Source organism: Thunnus maccoyii, chromosome 8 (genome assembly GCF_910596095.1).
Source record: "Thunnus maccoyii chromosome 8, fThuMac1.1, whole genome shotgun sequence".
NCBI lineage: Eukaryota > Metazoa > Chordata > Actinopteri > Scombriformes > Scombridae > Thunnus > Thunnus maccoyii.
Genome location: NC_056540.1, coordinates 9,646,522 through 9,669,405, shown reverse-complemented (window position 1 = coordinate 9,669,405; position 22,884 = coordinate 9,646,522). Strand labels below are relative to the sequence as shown.

Genomic DNA, 22,884 nt, shown 5'->3' with positions numbered 1-22,884 from the left:
CAATCCAACTAGCAGACATGTCTATTCCTGGTTATAGCCTGAACCCACAATCCAATGCTCAATATTAAGCAATATGAAATGTCTCTGTGCCATGATAACTTCCTCTGATCCCAGATTAACTTTCACCCAAAACCTGTGGCTCACACAGTGTTTCCACTTAATGTAGTTATACTGAAAACATGTTGTGCCGCCATTGCTAACTATCTGTAGCTAATCCGTAGCAGTTGCTAACATGTTAAACCGAACCCAAAGCATTTACCAACTTATTCGACACATGTTGGCAACTTTAACGTGTTTTTTGTGCCTGAAAAGGGAGAGAGTCAATAAAGATAGTGTTCACGATGTTCACTCTCTGGTATCTTTATGGAGAATGACGCAGCCGGGACAAGAGCTCCCTCTTCTGGACTTTTACAGAGATAAGCAGTCAATCACTGAGGACAAATTGCCCGTCATCTTCTCGGCAGATTTAGAGGCTTCCCTCGGTTTAGATCTCAGACTATTTTACTGTTTTTCATCGGCTTAAATTTTTATTCAGGACATTTTCCCTTCTTTTCTCTTACTGCATTACTCCTGTTGGTTTAATTCTACTAATGAATTCCTCACATGAATTTTTGAAGTTTTCTAATAATTTTAAAACTGCACTATTAATTCCAAAAATTAACAATACATGTTAACCTTTAATTTATTGAAATGATATCTGCATGAACCTTAAATTATTGAACTGGCATGCGCATGAACTTCAATCCACCACATGTCCTGAGCCTGCAAGAGGCCAGGAGAATCACAGAGGAGGTGAGGGCTGAGAACAGATCTGAGGAGAAAGAGAAGCCACAGGGAGCGCTCTGGACTGGACTGGATTGGGAACATCACAAAAATCCTTCTACTCCCACGTACTGCCTGGGTTTTCCAAATGACAAGCATCGCAATGTAACATGTAGATGGAAGATTAGCCCACTTAGCATTCAGAAATCAATCTGTAATGCTGCTCAGTAGCTAGTAGATCTTTTCAGTTACTCCTCTGCAGGGATAATGCTCTTTACTCACTCATTTCTCTGTAATCAACAACTTCATAAAGGAGGTGCGCAGGAAATACTGTCTAATCACCAAATCCAATTTCTGGAATCAAAGGCATTGATTTATCAATTAATTCTGCATCTATAATGCTGCCACTTTGCTTTTCTTTGGGTGTTGGAGGTTTTAGTGGTCAAATGCATTATTGAAAGAGGCTTTTTACCAAGAAGTGGCTGATGCAGAGAGCTTAGGAGGTTGTCAGTCTTGATGTAATGCTTTATTTGCAAAGCGAGTTAGTGTGAACAGCCTTTTAGTCCTTCTAGGAGGACAGTGACATGTATTTATCTTGCGAGAGAGGAGGAATATCAAATGTGTTGAATAAGGCTTTGCCTTGTCAGGAATATTGATTAAGTGGTTTTGGGTGGTGTCTCTTGCTCCTCGTGTGTGTCTGTGCATTTGTGGTCAAATGTCTGTGTGTCCTTGTGAGTTAATGTGTTGTTGTGCATGTGAATGCGCGTAGGGGGCAATTGTGCTGTTGCGTATTCTCGCCTGTTTGTGTTTTTTGTTTGCTCCCTGGTCTTCTGGGGAATCAGCAGCGGGCTTTAGATCAGAGAGAGAGAGAGAGTAGAAGTGGATATCATGAAAAGAAACTGGTAGTCTGTTAAGAAGCAGTGGGGAAAAAAAAGTTATACCTTAGTCAAGATCTAAAAGAAAGAAAAGTTTTAACTGTAGTCAAGATATAAAAACGGTCTTTGAAAAGTTAAAGCAGCTACTTCCTCGCTCTAGGCCACATTCAGAGGGCATGAATAGTGTAAGACCTTATGGATTTCTCCACGCTGCTCAGGAATGCAGTGCCGATGTGAGATCTGACCCATGTACACTATAAATAGTCAAATGGTCCAGGATGGTTTCCTGGCTCCTGACAGCTTCTGACAAGAACTGATCTGCTCTGCGAGTGGACCTGGACACACACACACACACACACGCACTGATTTCCACCACTTCTTGGTCACGCTCTCATTCCGACGCTAGTGGGCACACATTCGAGCTTGCCGGCGCTGCTGTGTCACGTAAATGACTCGCTTTGTACATACATGCATTAACCTTGGGTGTTACTGTGTGAGGGATAATGGAGGTAGGCAGCACTCTGGTGGCTGAATGGTTAAGGCGGTGCAGAAAAACCACGAGCAGGGGGTTCACACAATACAATCTTTACTGGCCTTTTCTCTTTCTCTATGGCGTGTGGGTGTTCAAGTGTGTTGTTTGTCAGTGTGAATGCTATAAGTGTGCGTGGGTGCAGGGGCATTGAGTGTGTGTTAGTATGTGTTTCATCTTTGTATCATATCAGGATTACTGTACTGTATGTATGATGAGGTCTAGTGGTGTGTGTGCCGGTGTGTGCGCGAGTGTGTGTGTATACACTACAGTATGGGTTCTGCTGGTAAACTCGGCATTAGCAGCAAGAGATTTCAGGGTTGGTCAGCTATGAAAGCACAACTACGTGACGAGAGTGCTGCCGCCCACAGATAGCGAGCCCTTATCCACTAATTAAAACCTTCTATCACTCCACGTCTCACTTGGCAATCTCTCTATCGTTCAGTTCTCCCCATTTTTACTGTGAAATCTCTCCATCATTCTTTTTTATCCTCATTCTCCATTCATCCCTCCTCTCCTGCCTCTTGCCAGGTGCCGAGGGCTCCCAGTGGGCGGTGCATTGTTTTGTTGTGTTTCAGGTGGTTTAGGTATAACAGGGTCCTGTGGGTCCTTCAGGGTCTCTCGTCTGAGGTGTCCCTGTCATATGCCTCAGGAGCCATGGTGGTGCTAACGAATGGAACAGATATCTCTTTAAGCTCTATCCCACCATCTTCCCACAAACACACACACCCTCACTCCAGGAGAGGCGTCTCTCTCTGACAGCTCACTGTTTACTCTCGTAGGACCTGTAACCTGGATCTGCATTTGCTGCTACAGACTGCATCTCGATTCCTTCTGATGATTAAGCCATTGTAATGGCAGACAAAATGAGAACCTGCAAACAACACCGGGATTGTCACGACTTCACTTCGGAGAGCATCTGCGGCGACGAGTTAAAGTTTTATGCTTTAGTATGAATATATTTTTCAAGGTTTCTCATCGTCATTCCTGCGGCTTGCGAGGCCTGTTTAGCGAGCGGGATTAGCTCGTCTCTGTGCAAACAAGCTTCATGGAAATGTGCAAAGGCCAAAGCTAACAAAGAAAGTAGCTCCCTACTCACTGGGGGTCTCCAGGCTGTTATGAAAATAAGACCTTCTCTGCATGGTGGAAATGTATTTGTAATCCTGGAACTATGCTGTATCAATAATCTGAGGAGCTAATATTGTTGGATGGCACTCTGCTCTCCCCATCCTCCTTGTTTATTTACCAATGTGAAACTCAATTTCTCTGCCTCTGCCTGGCCCCAATCCTCTCTCTGTATCTCTCTCTCTCTCTCTTTTTTTTCCATTTTGCATGCCCTCTCTTCCTGTTCGTCGTGATTTCAGCACATTCATTTGAGATTGGAAAGTGTAAATCGGTTTTGACTCGTCCTCATGGTCCTTGCCTTTACACATGACAATCTCCGCCGTTGCTGCTTGCGTTTTTGTTGTTGTTGTCGGACATCTTAGGGACCCCGCCCCTCTGGAGATGGCTTGGAGCGTAAATCCTGTTTAAAAGCAACTGTGTATTTGAGCCTCTATCACTTCTCTAAGCAGATTTGTGAAAACAGCCCACTGGTCTATGGTTGCACTGTTTGAGTAAATGGATGGATAGGAGGGGATCAAGTGGGTGAAGGGTCCCATTAGTTATTATTGCAACTGTGTAGTGATGGATTATCACTCCCGCATGGTTGTATGTGTTGTGTGTATGTTAGAGAGAGAGAGAGAGAGCGAGTGATAAAAAGACAGAAAGAAACGGGTTAGCAGTAGATGAGGGGAGGAGGAGGAGGGGGGCAACAATGTAATGTGAGGCATGTGTTTCACTCAGCGTTGTCACTTTGTATTAATTTTAAACCAAGTGGTGAAGAGTTCATTACACTCTGATGAATTATAGATTAGCATTAAATTGGAAATAAAATCATGCAGTAACATATACATACACTGTCACTGCATATTTTCTCTGTTATTCCATTAGTAGTGCACACAAACCCACACGAGATGCATCTCAATCTCCAACTTTGTCTTTACAGCAATACTTTATTTTCTGTTTAATAAATTAATATTCTATTGAGTAGACATACAGTAGTGTACTGTGGTTAATAGAGTAGGTTGGTATGCATTAATAATTGAAGTCCATGAATTTTGCATATATGTGTTGCACCATGACACTCTATATTATGCTTAAGCTGCTATAACTAACTGTAGACTGGAATGATGGGGCGTTTGGGTTCAGTTTCCTAAGGTAGCTACCATGAAAGTTTACCTGTTAATACCCTAATAATAAACAAAGAAACTATCGAACTTAGCAGTAGATCTATTCACACTGACTGTGCTGTATTTTAAACAGTTTACTGGCTGCTTTTTGGAATGTACAAATAATATTCACCTATTTAGTTGAAAGGAAACAAAAACACAAATAACACAATTTAGACCCGTTTAAAATAACAAATAGTCACATTTCAAATAATACTAAACAAAATTATCTTTACCAAAACTAGCAAATCAATTAATTACCTGAAAAAATATGCAGAACTTGGCTTAAATCAAAATATTACAACACAAAACTTAAATCCCCTCAGATTTCTTTGAATCCCTATTTCTCCTCCTTTTAGCACCATTTCTCTACCGCAGACTCAGATCAAATACTTGACTAGACTCTAAACACCACAGTGGGCCCACAGCACACACACACTCACACTCACACACACGTAAAAACAAAAATAAAAATAAAAAGTTGCAGGCCTGTGCTTGGCTCTCAGAATCCTTATCCTCAGCAGAGCAAAGACACAGAAATCCCAACTCACAGTTCAGCATCAGTCCTGGAGAAACAGTTTGTGGTCTGAGAAATGAAACCACACGGCAGCAGAGGTGGAATCCTTGTCAGGAAGCACGCAAACAGTCCTTTCTGGTCAACAATGGCATCCTCTTAGGTAGCGACTCACTAACTTAAGCTTAGCGCAGACACACTCGCATAAAACATTTGTCCAAATCAACTGTGATCGTGCAAGACATGCCCATTATAGTCTACAGCTACAGCTTTCTGCTGTTTACTTAAACATTCACCAGGCGATCTACCCAAGAGTTTCTCAACGTTTCTCCCACTCTGTGTTTCTCTCTCTTCTTTGCATCTCTCCTCCGTTTTTTTTCTAACTCCGCTTCTTTACCTACGGCCTGAAACTATAGGCACAATCTGTGTTTTTTTTTATTTAGTTTACCCCACTGTTTGACCTCAGTATTGTTTAGAACTGTTTAACTATTTATTCCAACTATATTAGGAACTAACCTGTTTTAGTCCCTTTCATTTACACTGGGGCTATACGTGCATGAAGATAATTAAGATCAGTTGTCAGTTGCTGGCAGTATACTGATGCAATCAGCGAAGCACTTAGTTAGGCAGCTTCACTAAGGGGATCCCTCAGTGCACCGTGTAGTCCGTTGCTCTACATGTACATAAAAAAATCATGAGAGCTATGATACAAATCTTGTAGTGAAGGTTTTGAAGATTCTGATATTAAAAATTTACTCCAGCATGGTGCTAATTATTTCAATATCCTCAGACCTTTCCAGGACTGCCCTTGTCTGTTTTCTATGAATAGTTACTCATAGTGAAACTCTGGTGCCTCCTACGCCCCGAGGTGGTTGTTCCTCAATTCCAAATCAAGTGTGGTGTTGTGCTCAGGTGGCACATTCTGTCTTGTCCTACAGAACGCCCATGTGTCTTGTTTGAAGTGAGCTTGGCTCTAGGAAACAACCTCCAGGTTTTGACATCAAAACCAAGAATCAGCCCCCCTAATGGGCACCCCACTGTGGGCTAGAATTAGCTGGAATAACCCCCGCCAGCAGGCTTACTTCTCTAAATGCAGGGGCCTCTGAGGACGAGATGGAGGGTGGAAAGCGTGTAAGGTAGGGGAGGAAGAACGAGGATAAGAGGGAAGGCGGAGAGCAGAGTCAGACCGGTACAGAAAAGATGGATGGTGAAAGAGGAGTGAAAGAGTGAAGGGGATTAACCAAGATGTGAAGGTGAAGTGTGCATTTTACATTGTACACGTCAATATACAAGCAGGACTACATGTACTGAGCAAAATGTTCGCTAAACGGTCTTCATGCGTGCTTGTGTGTATGTTTATGTGTGTATGTACGTGTGCAGACATGATGAGGGAACAAGATGGTGCACCCGTATGCAGGATTGCATGCTTTCATTCTTGCGTGTAAGTGTGTGACAGACATAAAACGGGACAGAGAGGCCTCTGTGGAGACAGACAGCAGTCAGTGCCTGCAGCAAGCTCAGAGCTCACAGGGTAATGTATACTCGCTCCTCGCTGTACCAGAGAGAAGGTGACACCAGTCAATCCCTTTCTGACAGGGCAGCTGAGATAATAGCGGGCTTTGATTCCTTGCAATAACTCCTGCCAATCAAAATGAAAGGCATCGTGATTGCAGGGAATCACAAGTGTGTGTGTGTATGTGTGTGTGTGTGTGAGAGAGTCGTAAGAGCTTACTGTATACTACAGTATGGCTAAGATAATTGGACGCAATATGCGGTCGTGTATTTTAAAGGCATTGTTATGCTTTGTGTTATCATTAAAGAGAAAACAAAGGAACAAGATGGAAGACAAGTGTAGAGCTTTTACAGATCATCTGCGCTATGATAATGTCTCCGGGGGGAGGGGAGGGAGGGGTGGGGTGGGTGAGGGTGAGAGTGGGATGAACGTGCGAGCGACCCGTTTTTTGGCTCTTTGCTGTCAGGGGTCAGCAGGCGGTCTGTGTGTGCACGTGTGCATGCAAACTCGTGCGTGTGTGCATGTGCATGCATGTGGGGAATGAGGAGGGTGAGCGTGAGGCCAGGGGAAGGAGTCTTTCAGGTGGAATAAAAGCATTACTGCAGTGGTAGAAAGGTCAGCTGTAAACTTGTATCAGACTAGTGGTGATCACCCTGTGCTGCAGATCTCTGAGGTATTGAGCAGGCACGCTCTAATGGCTTTGATATATGGACTACAGGACTCCCTGAAGAGGTCAATACCATAGCACTTTGTCTCTATGAGCAATGACCCTCTCAAGCTCCATTTAGAAGCTTTATATCTGCAGGAAATAGGCTGGAAAGGCCTCAGGCAGGGCACAGTGAAAGAGAACTAATATGAATGAAGTATTTTCTAATCACTTCTTCTGTGCTCTAATCGTTGTCCCAATCAATCATTAGTTATGGCGGTATAAGCATATTGCGCCGGACGTTATCAGAAGTAGATTTTGATGTGGTTGAGGGAAGAACAAGGGAATCTGAGCTGAATAGAACAGAAAGAGCTGATTTATCATTACTCAATTTGAGAGGACAATGACACTGTAAAGACTGGTGTCTAATAGTGTTTCATCATTACTTTGGAATCTGGTGAGTCACAGTGTTTAATGAAAGTGACAGACATGGGTCTCAGCTACAAATTTGTTGATTTATCCAGAACTTGTCAATGGTTGTCTGTAAAAGAGAGATAAAGCTTACAATAGCTGGAGAAAACAGAAACCACAACTGACAGAACAGAACGCTGCGCTTGATTTTGGCCAATTTCTCTTCAAACACATCCGGACATAATGGCCACCATGGCGGTCCCCTCTGAGTGTATTGATTTGGAACTAGCCTTTGGTGTGAAATATTAAAGAAGCCAAAAACTGTTTATGAATGCCCGCTGTAATTGGAATGAGCAGATGTTGCAATATTGTTCCGCTGTGTTCAATAACACACTTCTTGTGCTATTTTTCTCCTCTACTCTGTCTGTTCACTCCCTTGTTCCCTTTCATTTTCCTCCACCGGCCCACCCTTCTTCCTCCTTACTGTCCTTTGCATTCTCCCTTCCTCCCTTTCCCGCTTTCCCGCCATTTTTCTCACCTCTCCTGCCTGTAGAGTCTGTGCTCTGTGCTGTGGCTGTGCTGAGTGACTAAGCGGAACCCTACAAGCCATGGAGGAGATGGACAGTAAACCCTACCAGCCGTTGTCGAAGGGGCGCCATGAAATGGAGATGTCGTACACCAGTTCGTCTGACGAGAGCGAGGACGGCCGCGCCCACCACCGCTCCTACACCTCACGCGAAACCCTGCCTGACTACACACACGAGCTACGCCTCACCCTTGGTTCACACCGGGAAAGACAAAGCAACTACAGCCAACCCCAGCCAGGTATCACGCAGTGTGTGCATGCTCAGGGCATGCTTTGGCAAGATGTATTTACCTAAAAATATACATCCACTGTTACACAGATGCTGCATGTGGACTCAAATGGATACTGGCACAAAAAGACATACATATACTGGAGCCAGACACACACACACACTCGCAGAGGTCTTTAAGAGGGCCTATGTGAATTACCTATTACAGTCCACAATGAGCCAGAAGGACAGTCGGAGGCAGCCAATTACCTCTTCTCCACGGAGGTGATATTTCTCTCCCACAGCTAAACTAGGTCAACCCCAAACCTCTCTGGCCTCACCTGGGGTGGAACACCACCCTTCATTACACACACACTCACAGATACAGACACGGTGGGACATAGGCACACATGCAAAGGCACGTTGACACATACACACCGAAAAATTCTCCCCTGCCGGTGACAGGAGGAGAAATGGGCCAGTGCGTGCTGTGATGGATGGCCTTTATGCAGGTCATGTGTGGTGTTAAGAGAGAAGCTGCACCTCATCAGGAGAACGCCGCTGTGCAGGGTTCATAGTGATCAATAGATACTCTTTCCTTCACCCCAACCTCCTGCTACTCTGCAAGACCTAACCACTATGCTAACAAGCAACATTAACCATTCATAACAGTTACAAGTCCTGACAAGCAGGCCGCTCCGGGGATTTCATGGTTTGAATGCCACCTGCTATGGATTTTGTCGTATTGTTCGCCATACAGCAACCCATCAATGGCCATCAGTCATCATCGTGTTGCTACTGTGTCCTCCTGAACATTGCAGTGTCAAAGAGAATTTGCCTTTTTCAACAATTATTCTGCCTTTCTGTTTCCATAACAAACAACATCCCCTGCCATCGCTGTCATATGGTAAGGTGCAAAAGACCCCCCAAAGCAGCCTTTGAAATGTCAATGGCAGCCGGTTCTGCGAAGCACATCTGTTCATCTTTGGGCTACAGAGTTATATATAGTATACCCTACCTAAGTTACCAACTGTTAAGAGGGGACATCGCCTCTAGTGATGTTTTTAATGGATTACCGTGTTCCTGACAAAGATCAGCCAGTTCATTTCTCCTCTAATTCCCAGCCCATGTTCTTTATAATTTCCTTTATCTTTTAAACCTCTGCATCTCACCATCTCCTCCTTTCTTTTCCCCTCCTTCCCTCCTATCTCCTATCTGTTTATTTTCCCTAATGTCACACATTTTTCTCTGTCCATTTAATTCTACATCACCTCTTTTCAGAGATATATCTATATTCTCTATATTGGATTTATACTCTTTATATTAGTGTCATGGCTGTATCTATAGCTCAGTGACCCTTCATCAGTACTGAAGACAGCTGAATAAAATAATTTAAACTCAGTGTAGTTCATTCAAGGTTTTCAACGCTGTGTTTACAAAACCAGAAATTAATTACAGTATAAATGTTGGGTTAGGGTTAAGGTTAACAGGATCTGAGTATAAATGAATGCATCATTATGAAAAGATATCATGTAAATGCTTATTTGTGGGTCTTTTATCACTTAAATGCATAAAATAAAATAAATATCGAGTGTATGTTTGGAGCAGTTGGGGAGGGGGGGGGGGGGGCATCAAAAACTGAAACTATGTGAATGCTATTTCCTGCATTTATATACATTTATATCAATGTAGTTCATAACACTTTATGGTGAAATTGATCATCATGCATTCCAAAGTCTGAAAAATTACATTATGTTATTCAAATTATGTTTCATTGGTGTATAATCTTACATTTGCATCTTTGCTAAAATGAGCACTGCCTTGCACTTGCTTATCTTTGATTAATGTTCCTTTCCAGTGTCTTTTTAGGAGAATATAAGTACTAAATCAAATATAAAATAAATGATTTTTTTTAGTGAAAAACATACAGAGAATGTGGAAGTACCTTTCTCAGCTCAGAATTGTGGCTGCACCTCTTTCTCTCTGGCTGTGTACTGTAGACTAAGCATGTAGCCTGAGAGACAAAACCCAGGGCAAAAATCGTCCACATTACGCTACCTCACTGTTGGTCAAAATGCTTATTGCTGTACAGTATTAATTAAAGGTGACTCAGATGAGTGCATCAACTTTAGTACCATCTCAGAGCTTCTCACATCTGGATTATGGCAGCTGGACGGCAAGGTGATGCTTTTTAGAGAGACTTTAGTGAGTAATTCAAACTGAATTCTTACAGGATTTTGAAAAAGTGAGCAGGACATGTCCCCTGCATCCGCAGTGGAAACAAAAAATAGATGTGTTTATCTTCAATTACATTATGACCCAGACTGTTTTAGCTGACATTTTGATTTTTGCGTATGACAAGTACTTAGAACGCTGTGTGAAAGTACTTATATTATAAAGTCAATTTTTTGCTGAAGTAAGTCAAGGGCAACTGACTGTAATAGCAGAAAATGGGAAGTCATTCAAAAATATTATTTTCCTTCTAATCACCAGCAAACATCTCCTCGCTCTTCTCTTCATGTGTTATAAATGTGTTTCAAAACAAAATGGCTAGACTTTTCAGTTTCCCGTTGATCCTCTTTCTTTGCTAGGAGGAAATAACCTATTTTCTCTTGAATTGCCCTATTGTAGCCAATTTGAGCTAAACAGTAGTGGGCAGTAGTGACCAATCTTGCGCCGGTTTAATTCCAGAAGAACAGTGGTGTGAGCCACAGTTGGTCTTGACCCCATCAAACAGGCACAGCAGGACACATCGCTGGTCAATGGAGTGGTCAACAGGACTGTGGCTTTTATTGAAACACTGCAGTTCTTGTTCAGAGGACCTGACCTAACACACATATTAACTGCACTAAGTGAGAAAAGGAGGAAGTCTTGAATTCTCGGTATTCAGTAGAGTCTCTATGGTACCAGGCTACTGTAGAACCTGTATAGATTTCAATTTATGCCTTGATTTTTTAAAATTACATCAGTTCCATCACTTCCACTTATACATTCTAAATAGAAAAACTCAGCTGGCAAGGAAGAAAATTTACTCAACTGCCTATAGAGAAAAAAAAAAGTAGAGCTCAATTGAATTGAATTGAATTGAAGTGTAACCAGAGGACTAACACAGTATATCTGATGTTCTCAGATAACAGGTTGATGCTTGGGATTGGAGGGCGTTCTAATACCTGAAAGCATATGAGGCTCAATTTTTCCCTCAGTCTGAGTCAATATTAATAAGGTTTGATCTTTATCTGATCTCTTCACCCCACCAAGGAGAATATAGATGAGATCAGTGCTCTGTTTGAGCAGCAGTTCAATACATCTCAAGCTCAGTAACACACATCAGGCAGTCTGAACAGGATATAGCCTTGCTGCAAATGGTTAAGAAAAATCGAGGGTGGCATTTTGATTTGGACTTCTGCTGCAAAACTTTTAATAAATGCTTGTTCAAATAACAGCCTGTCTCTTGACATAATTTGGGAGATGTTCAGTGTTTGGCTTGTAAATGCCTTTCTCTAACAAACACCTGGTCAGCTTAGTTGCTGAGGCAAATAAAAACACATGCCAGTATCAGAGGCTTTACCGGTCTATGTCTTCATGATCTCAGTCTGCATGTCTCCCCATTTCTCCGCCTCTAGATCTAGATTTCTGTAAGGCTGGGCAGATGAGGAGCCCAGACTACCACATCCACCCACAGCAGCAGCAGCAGCAGCAGCAGCATCAGGAGGAGGAGGAGGCGTTGTGCTCTGGACCTGCCGCTCACGTCCACAGCCGCGGCTACTCCCTGGGCGTGGGTTCGGACGTGGACACGGAGCCTGAGGTGGACCCCTCTCCCGCTCACGGCCTGCAGCACATGTGGATGCGCGGCTTGAAGTCCGAGCAGAGCTCCTGCCTCACTAGCCGCGCCAACTCCGCCCTCTCTCTCACCGACACTGAGCATGACAGGAAATCTGAGCCTGACAATGGTGAGTGGAAAAAAACCTCTCTTCTTACTCTACACGGGGATTGTCCATCAATGCCAGAGGAGATAGAGTATTTTAGCTTAGCAGATAATGTTTTGCACCTTTCATGATTCATTTTCGTGCATGTAAGTAGCATGCAGCATGTGCTGGAGTCAGGCTATTTCTGTATTTTTCCTCCCTGACTGTATTTCTCAATACATACTCACACTGTCATATTATACAGAGAAAAAGATTCTAACCAATTAATGCAAAGAAAATCAACATATAACATTATAACTCTTTTCAAGGTTTAACTCATAGCCTTGGGCAATTACATGATTGAAACTCAGTTTTTGAACTAATGCTAATGCTTAAGTTCCTCTCTCTTTGAAGGTTCTTTGATGTGACTAAATACAGAAAATGTGCTATTGGTTATTCAGTCTCTGAAGTAAGCTCGTATTGAAGGTGAACCTGGGGTTGCCTGGGGATGGAGCCTGGGGAAAGTCCGGTGACGAACATCCACAGCATATGGCTTGGAAAGGATTGAATATCCATCGGAATCTGAAGCAGATTTTGGTTTAAGGTTTTGAGGAGGAGGAATTGTAGGGGTCGGACATCTACAGTACCTGACAGGCTGCCTGAGGGTAGCCGACAACCGCCTCTGTGGGAGGACTATAGCCTGGAAGGAAAGAGAAGTTGAGAGGCGGGGGTGAAGATATGGGGCCAACTAGAGAAGAGTCTGGGATGGTGCCAGCTATCTGTCTTGCACTACTGGGCTTGGCTGGGCTCCCCGCAGATGGAGAGTTAGTTAGAGGTGCACACAAACAAAGACAGAGCTCTCCAACCCATCCCCAAGGGCACTGTCTGTTTATGTGCCGCAAAAAAGGTGGAACGTATTCAGTGGCTGAGAAAAGGAAGGGGTGATAGAGAGAGAACAAAAAATGCTAATGAGAGAATAGAAATGGTAATGTAATGGTATAATTAGAATGAGTATAAAAGGGAATGAGTGGTTGAGGGTAAAACAGGTGAAGGAGAAGCTGGTTGCGAGTGAGTGTTAGACAAAGATGGTAGGAGTAGGAGAGGACTGAGGCAGGGGAAGGGAAGGGAAGGATTATGCGAGAGAGGGTTTAGGATGGGCTTGTTTATGTTTGGGGTGCACCCAGGGGTGCTGTTTAATGACAGCCGGATTGGACATGGAGTCAGCCTTGTGCAAAATCACACGATGGCAGAGGAGCGAGTGAGAGTGAGGAAGTGGGAGTGCTTGCAGCATTACACAGTAATCAATTTGTGATGGCTGTGTGCATATGGACCAAAGTTATTACCATTTGAGATGAGGGACTCCATCTTTATCCAGGGTCAGAATGAAAGAGGGAAAAAAAGGAGGAGGCAGATGGGCATGCAGCAGAGGAAACAGAAGCAAATGAGGATGGATGAAGTCACAGAAGTGAGAGGAGAGGATTTAAATGTTCAAAGCATTTGGCTTTACTGCTACAATGCACCAGGAAAGCTGGTTTATGTGTGGATTTCATATGTCACATGAAGGGCTTATATGTCCCGTGGCACTCCAAACCTTCTCTGACACCATCTCTCTCTTCTTTCCAGAAGATAACTTGCTCACACATCACCACTTTTGCAGTGCTTTCTCTTGCATTGGTATCCTTTACTCGGTAACCTTTTTTTTTTTCTTCCTCTCCACCACGAACACACCATTTATTCTCATCCTCTTCCTGTCCATCTCTCTCTGACACATGGCCAGGTGTGTCCATGCGTGGCATCCTCTAATAGGAAATGCATTATGGATGTCACATTTCTCTCCATCAGCACAACAAAGTCTCACACGCCCCTCTGTTCCCAGCGATAATGAAAGTTAGAGCCACTCGCGAAAAGATGTTGGCGTAAAGGGGCTGAAATCAAAAAAAGCTAACGTCCCTGCCAAAATGAAAGTGCATTTTAAGTCGGCCCGACCTTGCACTCCCTTTGTCTTCAGAGCTCACCCCCTCCCAAACCCATTAATGATGTCAACTTCAAACTGGCAGGAATCCTTTTGTTCCTGGTCTGATTGAAGCTGACAAGTCAATTTAGTCAGTGTGTGTGTGTGTGTGTGTGTTTGTGTGTGGATTTGAGTGTGAGAAAAATAGAGAGAGGGAGTGACAGATTAAGAAAGAGTAAAGGAGAGAGAGATCCAGTTTGTGTGTGTGTGTGTGTGTGTGTAGCCACGTTTGTACAGATGTCTGTCTTTATTCTCTTTCATGTGTTTTTGTGTGTGTGTGTGTGATGGGGTGGTGGGGGGGCACATGTCCAACTGTGACACCTCCCTTGAGGAAGGCTGTAGGCATTCTCGAGCACCAGTCAGACCTGCTGACAAACTCGGGAAAACATCAACACCCTGAATTGACGACAGTAAAACGTTAGAACAGAGGAGATTGGCAGTAGAAAGACAAAGTGTGGTTCAGCTAGAGTTTACTGCTGACACATACACACACACGCACGCACACACACACACACACACACACACACACACACACTCAATATATATATATATATATATATATATATATATATATATATATGTGGACACCCATATGTGTTTGCTGCACATTCCAAAACCATTGATGCTAAGATGCTAATTTCCAGGGCTGACCGCAGCCACAAGGATGTTAATGAGGTCGGTCTCGTCTCTGATGTTTGGCAATAAGTTCTTGCTTTGAATTCATGCCTAAGTTTATCAGTAGGATTGAGATCAGGGGTCAATGCAGGCCAGTCAAGCTCTTTCTCACCGAACCAAATCTTCTATGTGGACATGGCATGGGCGTGGGCACGGGGGCATTGTCACATTTAAACTACACAAAGTTCACTCCACAAAGAACACTATTGTCTAATATATATTGCATAGTATAACATCAAGATCTTCCTTCATTGGAAATTAGGCGCCTTGCACAAACCATGAAAAACAATTGAAGACCAAAAGTACTTTAGCCTATATAGTGTGAATAGAAGGACACACACACAAATACTACTGCGGTTACATTGCATAATATTAAAGGAGTCATTCGACATTTTGAGAAATATGCTTATTCTCTTCGATGAGAGTTAGATGAGAAGTTTAACTCCAGTCTCATGCATGTGCGTTACATATGGAGCTAGAACCTAGGGGCAATTAGCTTAGCTGAACTAGAAACGGAGGAAATAGCTAGCCTGCTAGTTAGCTGGCTAGTTACAAGAAAACACCTACCAACACATCTTCACTAATTAACATGTTGTATCTTGTTTGTTTAATCCGTACATAAACAGCAATGTTAAGACAACAGTTTGCAGTTTTAGAAGTTACATGCGAGTTTCACGCCCACCATAGGTTCTCTTACATGCTTGGAAGGACGGCGTATTCAGTTTGTTGCAATCTGTAACCCCACCACTATATGCCACTAAATCCTACACACCGCACCTTTAACACATGTATCGATCTTCCCATATGACTTTCAGAAATAAAGCAAACAAGTATATTTCCCAAATATTTCACTTTTGAAAACTCATCATTGCCACTGATGCTCAGTCACTGGGTGGAAGGGCCAAAATAAATGCACAGAGAAATTCAAGAGAGGAGCTGATGAGAGACAGGCCAGATAGATTTGGTGTCAGCCTTCTGAATTACTGCAGTGTGGAATAATAAAAAAAAAACTGCATTAGCTGTATTATCTGGGTTACAACACTGTCCTATAATGAGATGCTAATTAATTGAGCAGTTTTTCATTAGTTTAATCAGTTGCAGATTTACTCTAGCCTATTGTATATCTTTTTGGCTTATCTTTTTTTCCTCCACTTTTGGGATTGACACATAGGCATGAAGCAGACAGCCTCCTGGTGTTACATCGCTGCACTTTTCATACATTGTGCTCTGAGCAGAACGGTTCTAAGGCAACTGCAAACAGCAGTCCAATGAAAGGCTCTATCACTCATTATGGTAGATAACTTTCTGTGCTAAAATGCAAATATCTGTGTAATTACCATGGCCTGAGTAAGCACTTGATTCTGATTGGCTGCAGGACGTCCATTATTTTTTCAAAACTTGACAACTCCCCTTATAACTGTCTGATCACAGTGCTAAATTAATACACTAGAAAGGTTTGAGTGTTCCATTTCCGCCAAAGACTGCAGATAATGGTTTGAAGAAAATGGGTTTTCAAATTGCCTCAAACATTTAGTGTCCCCGAGTTAGCAATCAAGCCTTATGAAAGCAGTAGCATAGAAAAACGTGGTTCAGTATGGATTTAATCCCCCTGCATCGAGACATGTTAGCCCACTGACCAGGCAGCAACAGACTGTTTTACTGCCAGGAACAAACAAACAAAAACAACACAACAAGGCACAATGACATAAAACTGCATGGAAACTGAACATAACATCTAATCAGTTTTAAAAATCACATTAGTATTCCGTTTTTATTTGGTGTTATCTTTATTTTCTGCTTAGTGGGCTGAACAGTGAGGGAGTGTTTCAAAGCAGGATGTTGCTTAATGAATATTAAAACCCTAAAATCATGTGATCTACAGCAGCACTCAATGAAGAAAAAGTCATTTGAACACAAATGCAAGTCCCGTCCTTGTTCATTTTCATTCGCCTGACAGCTTGTGCCACTTGAATTCAATTTGAACACTGTCATTTCTCAGACTGTTTTTCTTCCAAGTAATAATTCTTTGTAAATGAAAAACATTTGGGATTTAGACTGTTGGTTGGACAAAACAAGTAATTTGAAGACCACATTTGAAGATGACAAAATGCTCTCTGAAATGATGATGATGATTAATTGATAATTGAAAATAAAATTGAGAGGTTATTTGGTAATGAAAATACTTGTTAGATGTACAGTACCAGTCAAAAGTTTGGACACACCTTCTCATTCAAGTGAATTGGAATCAAAAATATACATCAGGAGATGACTCATCATGTCTCATTTAGAAATCCTCATTTGTTGTTAGAATTTGGAAATGTTTTCAGTGCAGTGTTTTCCTTTTCAACAACATGGCACACATACTGCTATTTCAAAATGTACTATAATTGCTGTAGAAAGGGGCCAAGAGGTTTTTTTTTCCACCCGTCTATCCTCACTAACTTCCAATTCTCTTAATATACTGTTGCAATAAATGAAGTATAAGCAAAATGTATCTCCTCTGCCATAAATGAGAGAGTGAAAGTTACTCTATAACACAGAAGATGCCTGCCAGGTATATACTTACTAAGACTAAATGAGGCATATTGCCCCAAAATAGATTGCTGCCATTAGACCTTCAAATAAAGTCGTTTAAAATATGTTTTTTCACAGTGTCCTCGCCTTGAAATAAGACAAGCATGAATGTTACCTTAAACATAAATATTACATGGCTGCTATAAACTAGGTTGTTTAAGGGCCTGGGGGACTGCGCAATGTCATAGAGGGCCCTCATATCCTTTATAAACATGGTCCATTATTTTTTATAATGATCTGCTAAAGTTTTGCAGTTAAGTTTGGGCAAGCTGTGTTCAAGTAAGTGTTGCACAAGGTTAGCAAGGGCGTGAAGACAAAGGGTGGGAGAGTGGAGTGAAAAACTGACCTTACGGTTTAATGAGCAGGCACACGGCACAGAAAGACAAAGAGAGGGCACAGAGAAGATAGGACGACAGAAAGCCTCGCTGGCAAGTAAAGACATAGCACACATGAGAAAATCCTGCTGAGGTTTAACTTTTATACGAGTTTAATTTTAGCTAGAAGTCATTGGAGATGCGTTTAAGATGTTTGGAATACCCTTTAGATGAATTGATGGAATCTGGTGAAATATCAACAGGTGTTTGATTTCAGACGGGAATCAGATTTTCAGGATTTCTCTACTTTATGATGCAATTCTGACAGTTATTAGGCAATACGGACTTTTAATTAGATAGTGAGGGAATTACAAATGTTTCATGTAAGCTCTCTTATCCAAAAGTGTCAGATAAGAACATTTAGGCAATGTGAATGTAATGGGTTTTATGTGTTTTTCCTCCTTCTGATGTTGGAGGACACAAATCTCCTTTTGGCAGCTCTGCAGTCGTGATAACCTCAGCGGAATCAGGAAACTACAATGCCCTCAGAGATAGACACATCAGCAGATGTGCCAATAAAACCGCACATATGGACACGCACACACAAACACACTGTTGCATCCCGGTGTCTCTCTAACCTCCCCGGCGTGTTTGTGTGCGCGTGCGAGCGAGTGGAGGTCTAAGTGGCAACACCAGGCAAACAGCCGCATACTCTAACTCCCTTCTTGCCTTCCCAAGGCCCAAGGGGTTTTGCAGGAATGGATTTGTCTATTAGCTCGTAAAGAACATTGCTCAGTGCCATATCGATCATCTGAGCTGTAACGTTTAGGGTCTTTAAGTTGTAGAGTTGATCTAGTGGTACACGGACTCCCCTGGCTATTTTACCAGAGTGAGAGATGATCAACTTAACCCTGGTGCCGTGCTTGGCCAGAGGAAACACTATAAACACGTCCGCTGGAGCCAGAAACCGTTTTTATTGAACCGGCCGTTCAGCCATCCAGGAGAGGCTGAAGAGCTACCATGAATCCGCCAGGTGCCTCATTGTAGCAACAGTGCAGTTGTGTGCTTTTCCTCTTCTTTAATAGCGGTCTCATCACATAGTTAGCCATGCAGGGTCTGTTCTTGACAAGCTGTCAAGAATGTTGGACCCCACCCTGTTGTCCTAATGATGGGCCTTTACAGTTCACTGATCCAAAGGAGGACCTACTGGACTGTACTACCCTTTGATGGGGGGGGGGTTTAGGGTTGTGTGTTCATGTGTATGTGCGTCAAAGAGGGAGAGAGAGAGAGAGAGAGAGAGAGAGAGAGAGAGAGAGAGAGAGAGAGAGAGAGAGAGAGAGAGAGAGAGAGAGAGAGAGAGAGAGAGAGAGAGAGAGAGAGAGAGAGAGAGAGATAATTTTCTGTTCTGTCTCTCTCTTTGTGAATGCGTACGCCCCTCCTCCATTCTCATCCCGCTGCCATGGCAACAGTCATCAAATCAGAACATCAGCTGCAGCTTTCATCTCACGCTGTCCACTGGCTGCCTACAGGCTGTCTGTATACATAAACTGTGTGATGGAAACATCACAGAGTCCAGCCACTACTTGCCATTTTAATAAGCGGTCACATTTTGCACACATTTCGACGATCACCTACACAGCAGCGGAGGTGAGAGGCGAGCTGATATATATATATTTTTTTTTTGTAATAAACAGTTGAATAAGCGGGCTTAAACCTGTTTTTAGCTCCCAGCACTGTTGGAGTATTAAAATGAGAGGAGAGCACGGTGAGTGGCACATGAATAAGCTCACAGCAGAAAGGAACAATAGCCCAGAGAGTGTACTGAGAGATTAGTGCAAATCAGAGTGTTTTGCACTCTTGATGGGAGGGGCTAAGTGGGGGCGGAGGACGCAAAGGTGCCTGTATGAACAGACACATAGTCAGATACCCACACACGCGCTCCTGATGTTTTGTGCTCTGTGTGTGTGAGGGGGTCAGTGGGGTATATATTTTGGAGGAGTGGTAGAAACTGCAGCCACAACACAGCTGGACTGACAAGGAATGGTTGCCAGGACACAAGGGAGGAAATTAAGAAAACACAAAACAGAAATTTCCATCTCTCCATCTTTTTTCGTCTACCTGAGGTGTCTCTGCATAGGCTTTAAGTAAAGACCGCTGCTTGTATGAATGGGCAGCTAAAAAGCCTAATTGAACAATGACGGAGAAAGGAAAAGAAAAGTAAGCAAATCAAGACCTTTATATCCCGGACAATAACGTTCTCAATGTGGATGAATGGGACCTGTCGCTGAGCAGGTTTCTGCTGTGAAAAAAGCCCGTGTGAATAACAAACCTACAGGTTCATTGTTATTCTGATAATCAGAATTGTCATCTCAGCCGGCATAGGGATTTAAATGCATTTGCCAAGAGGATGTCAGGGATAGTAATGACAGCGTAATGGCTTCCCCACCATTAACAATCCCTGCCATTTTAGTTTAACTGCTTGTAGTAATGGCTGCTCCTTCCATTGCAGCCGTCATGATACTGCCAGGGATACTTCTGCCACAGCTGCGACGGTGCCAGTGTTAAAGGCTGCCATCACAGCTTTGGTGCCAGTAGTAAAGGCTGTTGTTACATGGCACGGTGCCCTGAGCCTGTCAGACCTCCAGGGTGTGTACACCACCTGTCATTATCAGCTCTCAGCCTTGGCAGCTATGGACAGCTAATGGTCCACTGGGTCTCACCCAACAATCTGCTGACCAGTATGAGTGCTGCTGGTTGGATGGGTGGACACCTACTATGCACACACACACACACATACACACACACACACACGCTCATGTGTGCACATACACAAACACACATGAAAGTGCTCAGACATGTATAGAGACTTCTGCACTGTACGAACTATCCTTACCTGGAAAAAAAACCAAACTTTTTAAGTCAAGTATGAGAAAACAACAATGAGAAAACAAGTGATATATGAGCCTATTTCACTCATTCACTTTGCCCTGGGATGGACTTCTTCCACTCGCTGGAGAATTGTCTGTATGATTTATAGGATTGGATTGCAACCTTTGTCACAGGCGGCTTTTAATTGAAAAAGCCACAATAGGACTTTGGAAAGCCATTAATTGTTACGGTTAATTAAGGTAAACATTAAATGAAGAGAGTTTTAATTGGTTTCTCTTGATGAGGGTAGGGATCTGGGGTGACCAGAATCTGCATATGTAAATAACTGAAAACTCCTCCGGGCCTTGGCGTAACTCTGTCTGCCTTGGAGTCCTGTCTCTCTTTCTCTGTTTCTGTTTGTTTTGCTCTCGGTTTCTGACACTGTGTCTCCCTGTATCCCTCTCTCTCTCTGTCTCTCTTTGCACACACCCATGCACGCACGCAAATTCACACAGACGCAAAAAAACACACCAAATCACACACCTTGGCTTCAACCGAGCTGTCAGCAATACAAATGGGGTGCGTTTGTCAAGTGACATTGATGTGATGCATGTACACGCTAAATCCTAAACTGGCGCTCCCTGAAGATATACATTTGTTAAGATGAGACATGACAGATTGGCATAAGACATCACCTTCATATTTACAATACATGGAATTATCCCAAGGCCCCCAAGATCCAAGCAGGCTGTGTTTATTTTTAGCATTTGTTTTTTAAAAAGAGGAAGTTTTGAAATGTGTGTGCTCACTGGTGCTCATCGTAGCATGTTTGATTGACCACTTTCTCCTTGTGCTAAAGATTCATTTATATGCTGTCACGCTGTAGCAGGGATAGCACTGTATACTTATGGAAAATATCACAAATATATCAAAAAATTGAGTTTTTTTTCCCTTTTTTTTATTTTTTATTGCTGCATGTCCTTTGATCAGCTGCCACCTGTGCCAGAGGAGAGGGCGTTAATAGCGCACCCAATCATTTTGCTAGATAGATCACCCTAACACCAGATAGATAATCATGCTGTTAAATAAATAGCTTCTTAAAATGCTTCAGAATACTGCTAAAAGCATGAGCATTTTATGGGTGACTAGGGAAAAGAGAGTGGTGGTGTCAGGGGCAGGGGGTGGAACTGAATTTGCATTGCGGTGTCTGCGTGTGTGTGTGTGTGTGTGTGTGTGTGTGGATGAGGAGAGCAGACAATTGGACGGCTGCTTGGTCACCCGGTCACCCTGCTGCGGTAGAAAAGCTTCTCATGGCCAATGTGGGGCTTTTGCCAGTGTTTCACAAAACTGAATGTGCTAGACTCATCCAAACAGATGCTCAATGCCATTTCCAGATAGTGTTTATGTGTATGCATGTGAGGTGGGTGGGGTGAGTGTGTGTGTGTGTGTATGTGTGTATGTGGATGCACACAGTGTATTTGAATGTCCATGTGCTTCCAAGTAAGTGTGCACTTTGTATTCATGTGTGTGCGTCAATGCATTTTGCTCCAAACAGATGTTTTTTTCCCGATGTGTGTGTAGTAGCCGAATCAGATCAACACCAGCCGGTGCAGTGAGTCTGGCCAAGGTGGATAATATTCAGTTCATACTGTGGCCAATACTACACACACACACATTGAAGACATTGAAGAGACTAGGTAGCTACAGCAAGATGTAGAAAGTACATGCAGGCAAATCTTTTTTTAAGCTCTAGCTGACTCCCTGGAATAAGAACAAACAGCAGATTGACTCAACATGAATCATCATGATTGCAAGTAGCGTAGTAATAAAGAAATTGCAAACAATCATTAGGACAAGGAAGGCAGGAAACCAAAGAGCATAATCAAATTCAGCTAAATGAGGAGGTGGTGGAAGTGGTTGTGAGATATTTCATGAATTAATGGACTTCATTTAACTCAGAAAGACTTGTGTTTATGCACTGTAGCCTTCGTAATAGCCCCTCTTTTAATGTGCGCTTGCTGTAATGTAAGGCTGCACTTTTATTTCAGGCCCACCCCCCTTAGTTACTGTTGCTATGTCTGCCAAACATTCGATTCTTGCTGGAATGCAGTTTACAGTGACACCGGTAGCAAGTTTTACCCACTTTAGACAGAAGTAGACCTAAGCAGTTTCTTATTTTTAACCAGTGACTGTTGATTTTATTGGTGGAAATGGCAGATTTTA

General features: G+C 42.8%; 1 protein-coding gene across 22 annotated transcripts in view; it reads left to right on the top strand.

Annotated features, from left to right (window-relative positions):
- Positions 1–22,884, top strand: part of tenm1 (teneurin transmembrane protein 1) — a 233,099-nt gene that overhangs the window by 74,993 nt on the left and 135,222 nt on the right. For all 22 annotated transcript variants that reach the window (XM_042418939.1, XM_042418937.1, XM_042418938.1 and 19 more), the window contains 2 exons: positions 8,074–8,345; positions 11,938–12,264. In XM_042418939.1, coding sequence (XP_042274873.1) covers positions 8,129–8,345; positions 11,938–12,264 — 544 coding nt within the window. In that variant the 5' untranslated portion in view covers positions 8,074–8,128. The remainder of the gene's footprint in view (positions 1–8,073; positions 8,346–11,937; positions 12,265–22,884) is intronic.